Source organism: Triticum aestivum, chromosome 3D (genome assembly GCF_018294505.1).
Source record: "Triticum aestivum cultivar Chinese Spring chromosome 3D, IWGSC CS RefSeq v2.1, whole genome shotgun sequence".
Taxonomy (NCBI): Eukaryota; Viridiplantae; Streptophyta; class Magnoliopsida; order Poales; family Poaceae; genus Triticum; species Triticum aestivum.
This window is the reverse complement of record NC_057802.1, coordinates 525489362-525495933: the sequence shown is the minus strand read 5'-3', so window position 1 is coordinate 525495933 and position 6572 is coordinate 525489362. Positions and strand designations below refer to the sequence as shown.

Sequence of the window (6572 nt, the reverse complement as noted above, 5' to 3'; positions counted from 1 at the left end):
ACATTTAAACCACCCTTAGGTTTGTACTAAAACGCAGCCAATGCACTTTAATTATCTTTGGGTGTGTTTGGTTTGTGAACGAAGTAGAATGAAATGCTAGGATTGGTTCTGCTCCCATGTTTGCTTGGGTTAATTAGATGGAATGTAATTGTTACAATTCGTTGGGGAGTTCAAATTGAATGAATTTGGTTTTGTGAGTTTGTAAATCAGAAGGCATAACACGTTAACCTTTCGAGTAAGAATATGATCTTATTAATCCTATGTTTAAAAAATTCCAGCCTATTTAGTAAACATCAGTGCGTCATACATGGAAGGTGAGGTCCTACCACTTCAGTAAACATCGGTGCATAAAACATGAAGGTGAGGTCCTACCACTTCTCTAGTACCAGGATTCTCGGCACCCACTACAAAATGACACCCAGTTGTCCCTCAAAACTCAAGTTGCGCAAGAAGAACTCGGTCAGGATCTCAAGCAAAAGCATTTGCAGAACCCAAGCAACTGCGACCGCCCGAAAATTGATGATCACACATTCTTCGCATCTTCCCATCAAGCAGTCTTCTGTTTTGCCGTCGTGTTGGAAAGATGAGATAGGGTCCTATGGCCAACGAACACAAGGAACACGCCGAGGAAGCTGAGGTACTTCAGAGTTGTGAAAAGATCCAGCTGTTCCAACAGAAGAATGATAGTGAGTAAACCTTTATTGGTGCAATTCTGTTTCACCACAAGGAAGATGCTAACCTTAACCCAGAAGAGAACATAGAGCAACAGTACTGCTGCGATTCCAGCATGGAAGAGTGATGCGAATGCAGCTGGTCCTGGCAGGGAAGGGAAGTTCTTCAAGTTGACTCCCAGACGCATAAGCTACAGGTAAATGCCAGAAGCACATTATCAGCATCCATATGTTGAATAAGCATATTCTCAACAACTTTTTTGATTTCGAGTAGCATACTCTCAGCAACTTTTTTGATTTAGAGAAAGCAGTACAGAAGTGTGATAGCAATTGAGGAAATAAAGCAAGAGTAGGAATTGTTGACTCACCCCAATCAAGAACCCAATGAAAGGCAGGAGTGTGAGGCCAGTAAATGCAAGCGATACTTCCTGCAGTGGCCTCTTCTCTGGCACACGGAATATGTGCTCTATCTCCTTTTGTGGCCTAAACTTTGCTAACGGGTCAACAGCTTGTGCCGGAGGACGTGGGGCCTTTTCAGGGGCCTCCGGCAAGTCCAACTCCAGTTGGCCAAGGGCACGTAGGAACGAATTTTCCTGAAGCAGACAAAGAATAATCAGCAAGGCTAAACCAAACAGAACTGTAGAGTTATGAATGTGGCGACATACCATTGAAGCATCACCAACAGAAAGCTCAAGGTCATATGTTCCAGAAAGGTAGTAAAATTTCTCTACCAATCCAAGAAAATCCTACAATATATTGCACAAGCATATAAGAAATCATGTTATGATTCTTCTGGAACCCTCAAGAGCTGAAGGCAGCAAAAACATGCAAATTAAGATATGTCCCAAGTGATCTTCTGGTACTTAATCTCCACATCTGACCAGTGACATCATAAAATTCAAGCACAACAGGAAGATGCGTCCACCATCCCCATCATACTTGTTGGACAATATTTAATAGGTTCATTTGAAATGTTTTGGCACCTGGATAATCTAGTTTCAACCTCACTTGGCCAAAAAATACCAACAAATTTCCTTCCTAGAGTTTCTTAAAGCTTCCTACAAAAGGTTGTTTGATTTGTAGGAATAGAAAGGTCACTTTGTACTCAATTTCAAATGAAATTTTCTATCACGCGTAACCTCTTGAAAAAATGTCTATGGTCCATGAGTTCTTATGCTTTCCCTATAATGTAGTCAAACACACTTTGGTGTCAATTCATACGGTTTCCAACATTGAAGGATATTCTAGGGGGCTGCCACTAGAATCCTGCGTTTTTAAGAATCATGTGAATCAAAGAGCTCCTGAAAACAAGATACATAACCTAGCTAGTACCTTCTATGTCAAAAGCCTCCGTCGGTGTGTGTGTTTTCTGGATAATATAATGTACAACCTAAAACTTAATGGAAACATTTGCCGAGAGAATGACGAGAGCAAAACAAATTCTGGAGTAGGTATACTCAACTAGAACAATTTTGAATTGCCTCGCAGAACCTGGCACCACAAATAAGTGTTCAACCTTGCTTTCATGCTTTAACTTCAAGAAAACCTGGCAACAAATTCGCTAAATCAAGTCAGGAAAAGAACTAGTACTGTGCCATTTGAGAAAGAAAATGGAGTGTTATTGTGACCTGGTGAGGTTTAAATGTGCGTCCAAGTGGTGTAGATAGTTGAAAAGATAGACGTAACTTCTGCAGATGGTTTGCAGAGAGAGAAACTTTTGTATCTTTCAGCAGATCTAACCTGTAATGAATCGGATTTGAAATGAGACATGCAAAATAAGCTGTTTTGCTATGAAATTAGAACCTAAACTTCCATTCCAATTTTCACATAATAACTCAACTAATATATTGTTCAACACCCAGTTCCATGACTGAAACAATGCAGGATATGTTCTCAAACAAATGTCAGATGTAAAGAGAAGAACCACATACTAACAGGTTAGGAAGTGTTATTCCAGATGAGAATGAACTAATTTAAAGTGATCAAGGATATAGAAGTTGCAATTACTTGGGTGTAGGTGTCAGAGTTAGTTTATCTGTAAAACATGTTTTTCTAATGGCATGGAATCAAGTGGTTCGAAGAGTTTACTTTTCGACAGACTCCGCACTCCCAGCATCATTCTCAGAAATTCCAATTTCTGCCTTGTCAACTTTGATCAGTCCTGTAACGACGACAGACTCAGTGTTTCTCCCTCCAGTAGTGTAAACGGTTTCATGTTCTGAATCCTGAAGAGTAATCTGGAAGATCGAAGGGCAAAAACATCAGTAATGTAAAGTAATATTAGTCTATTACATTATGTGTATAGACACATATATATAGCAAATTAATAAAGTTTACAGGTACCTCAAAAACTAGCGAGTACTTCCCGACATCTATTTTCAATGGAGTAATGTCCAAGTAATGAACATTGTTGTCGAGGTCAAACTGAAGTTCCTGATACCAGAAGGAAATGGATGTTAGGGAATGGCAGCTAAAACACAGACAAAACAATGGTGAACTATTATAATGAGAAAATAAGTTCCAAGAGGTAAACACCAATCTAACTCTGTACCTTGCTGTCAGTGGTGATGATCTTAGAATCAGAGCCCAAGACTTGGACAAGATTCACTCTGAGGGGAGGTGCCGCAGAACCAAACACTGTAGTTACTTCAACCTGAAAATAATATATATCAAGGGAACACGAGTTGGAGTTAATTACACTGAACTAAACACAACATGCGTCAAAAGCAATAAAGTGCAAGATTGCAGCTAAATGTGGTGCAATTTTCACACACACCATATACATATTTTTAGCAGACACTATTGTTATTGAATTGCAACTACAAAAGTACCACATAGGATGCATAAAGGTTAGAAATTATAGCATGCTTGTATCGAAACAAGATAAATTCAAGTATACAACATTTAATGAATACAAAAAGTGCTTGCAAGCGATAGAATTCCTCACAGTAACAATCATTAGTGCAATATCGATATGCCTAATACTATTTTATACTACAATGCAGAATAATATAATGGACAAACAAAGAATACCATCATTATATTTCAGACAAAATCAAAGAGAATAGAATGTGATAATTACCTTAAGCTGGTCTTTGGAGGTCAGTGACAGTACTTTGGAAGGAAGTGAAAGGATCAAAGGAACAAAGATCCTGCATATTGTAGAAACGAAATAAGCATCACAGGGCAACAGAGACTAATAATAAGGTGGGGCGCAAGTTTATCGAGAATACTGAAAAAGAGAGGAAAACTTACCTATTGTTTTCCAGGAGCGACAAGGACTCAATCTGATTAAAGCAATCCTTTGCACTACCTGGGAGCCCAATACCAAGAAAGAACTTTGCCAAGCCCAGTATTTTCTCACCAGGGATCTGTGGGTTGAGTTTTGTTGGTTATGGGAGGTGCTTAACATAAATTTAATGAAAAAACACCAAAATGAAATGAAATAACTTACGTTCAATTTCCCAGAAACAACATTAGCGAAGGAGGTGACACCGCGTACTACTGAAGCAGAAGTTGTTATAGGGCCCTTGTATTCAGAACCATCAACATACTTCTCATCAAAATAGAAGGTTCCATCATCTGAGAAAACGCATATCATAAGAAGCTATCAACAGTAAAAGGAACATTTTCACTTGCAAGTGGTTTCTTCGTATCATAATGGAGAAGTTTCAAAGAACACCAACTAAATAGTACTGCTAACTATCCAAACATGCGACTCAGTATGCCATAGGTTTAGCAATTTGGTAACTAAGTTCCTACGAGGTGTTAACCAGGCACCTTGACTCCTGGAGAACTCTGGCCAAGTTTAAGTTGATATAAAATAGAAAAAATGCCTGGTCTACCAGCACCTTGTCTTAAAGCAATTTAATCAAATGTTCATCTCCAGTGAGCACAAAGAAGACGGTTAGAGAACATACCATAGCTCTTGATTGTGCCAAATAGCTTCACGATGTCATTTTTAACGACTCCTATCTGATGGCACAATATTAAAAATCAGGACCGCCAATAGTGACAAACTTCAAATGATATACTAATAAAAAATGGCGCACATAACAAATTCAGAACAAACACAATTGACTGAAACTTGGAAGAAGCATTCGGCAACAAATTGTATGAGCCAAGAAAGAAAGCAGAACATCGTACACATACACGAGAATGATATGGTAACACCTAGTTGATTTGAGATTGTTATAACCAAAGGGCATGGCACATACAGAGACATGGCTGCAACTCTTTTAAGATGATAGATCATGTCATGTGCATTTGTAATTCAGATGAATGGAGGTTGCGAGATGTAATTAGAATGATATAAGCTGAGGGATAAACAACTTGTTACATACCACTCTCTTTTGTATTGAAATCAAGCTCTTCCTGTTTCCAGTACTTCATAACATATACTAGTATTTAAGTGTATATTCACCCATATGTCTTTATTACTTATGTATAGGAAGATAACAACGTAACAAGCATTGCTAGTGTACAAGGTTTTCACTGGCATTCAGTTCAACCCTCTCCCCGTTAAAAGGCTTTGTGACACAACATGTACCATATAGTTATCCGACTTCTTCATCTCTTACATTCAAGGAAGATAATCACATATAAATGTACAACAAGTTAATGAAGTAATTCGAGTACAAGCAGAGAGCATATACACACCATAGACGGATCAACCTCCGCATCAGACAGTGAAACAACTCCTGCCAATGCTTCTAGTGCTATACCTGTTGCAGAACAGTGTTTCTAAACATCAGTGCCTGATACATTTGATTTGCAGCGAAAAGCAGAAAAGGTCGCAAGACAAAAAAATATTACCAGCAGCAAATGTACTGGATTCAGCACTGTTGGTGTCATAGCGCCATCTTCCATCACTTTGGCTAAGTGCCTATAGAAACAAAGATATGTATCAGACAACTCTAGTTTAAACAGCAGAGCAAAATTGTGATTGCAAGAACTACACAAGGAAAAAGTGCATAGCATATTGCACTGCTCTAACCTTTATTGCGTGAAATGTGCTATCCGCGTCAGATAAAACAACACTGTGGCCTTGTTCCTGCAAAAAAAATCAACACAACTTTATCAGCTACCAGATAAAACTCAGACAATCAACCAACAGCAGTGCTGAAAAAAATAAAAATATATAAACATGGAGCAGAAAGTGCATTAGAAGGAGTGACCTTCAGGCTGAGCAGGCCTCCGACAGAATAGTAGAACTCCAGCAGCGAATCGGTGTCCTTGATCACAGCCTTAAGCCTCGACGCGACGTCCTGCCACGAAGAACGAATCTCAGAACACCATCAAGTAAGCGAATACCAGCAGAAGCAGCAAGATCTCCAGAGCTAAAACCCACATCGTAAACGCCGGCATCGACGCTGCATCCGAGGACGCCGGCGATCTGGACCGCCTGGAACAGATCCTTGGCGGGCGACGAGGACGAGGACAGCGTATGGGCGGCGAGCTTGCAGGCCTTGCCATCAAGGCCCTTATCCCTCTGCACCCCGAGCATCTTGAACGTCCTGACCGCCTCGTACGTCGTCTCCAAGCTGCACAGCGCGCAACAGACAAAGCCAGCACTTAGAACGCGGCCATGACCCGAGATTTCAAGGGGGCAGCCCCGTGACGGATCGATCTGAGCCGGACTGGTCCTTAATTGCGCCCGCGAGGGGCGAAAGCTGGAGATCAGGGGAGACGGTGACGCTGGCGGGCGGCCAGGGAACTTACTCGTCGGGGGAGGCGGCGAAGAGCTCGGCGGCGACGGATCTGTGCGCGTCGGAGACCGGGCGGACGGCGGAGGAGAGAGGGGCGACGGCCGCGGCGACGAGGAGTAGGAGGACGGCCAGGGGCGGCAGCCTCCAGGCCATGGCTGCGGTGGCGGGCGGCGCCGGCCGGAGAGGGGAGGGG

General features: G+C 41.4%; 1 protein-coding gene across 2 annotated transcripts in view; it reads right to left on the bottom strand.

The window, feature by feature from the left end:
- Positions 1–229: 229 nt before the first annotated feature.
- LOC123080221 (dolichyl-diphosphooligosaccharide--protein glycosyltransferase subunit 2) overlaps positions 230–6572 on the bottom strand; it is a 6533-nt gene continuing 190 nt past the window's right edge. The window contains exons 2-20 of one of the 2 annotated variants that reach the window (XM_044503121.1): positions 6393–6572; positions 6022–6214; positions 5849–5938; positions 5668–5724; positions 5487–5556; positions 5331–5395; positions 4592–4646; positions 4126–4253; positions 3927–4042; positions 3754–3823; positions 3223–3324; positions 3015–3104; positions 2760–2908; positions 2300–2411; positions 2134–2217; positions 1337–1417; positions 1040–1264; positions 740–862; positions 230–664 (exon numbers count right to left, since the gene is read on the bottom strand). In XM_044503121.1, coding sequence (XP_044359056.1) covers positions 548–664; positions 740–862; positions 1040–1264; positions 1337–1417; positions 2134–2217; positions 2300–2411; positions 2760–2908; positions 3015–3104; positions 3223–3324; positions 3754–3823; positions 3927–4042; positions 4126–4253; positions 4592–4646; positions 5331–5395; positions 5487–5556; positions 5668–5724; positions 5849–5938; positions 6022–6214; positions 6393–6532 — 2067 coding nt within the window. In that variant the 5' untranslated portion in view covers positions 6533–6572 and the 3' untranslated portion in view covers positions 230–547. Of the gene's footprint in view, positions 863–1039; positions 1265–1336; positions 1418–2133; positions 2218–2299; positions 2412–2759; positions 2909–3014; positions 3105–3222; positions 3325–3753; positions 3824–3926; positions 4043–4125; positions 4254–4591; positions 4647–5330; positions 5396–5486; positions 5557–5667; positions 5725–5848; positions 5939–6021; positions 6215–6392 lie in introns of both variants that reach the window. The other variant, XM_044503120.1, reaches the window with a different exon arrangement.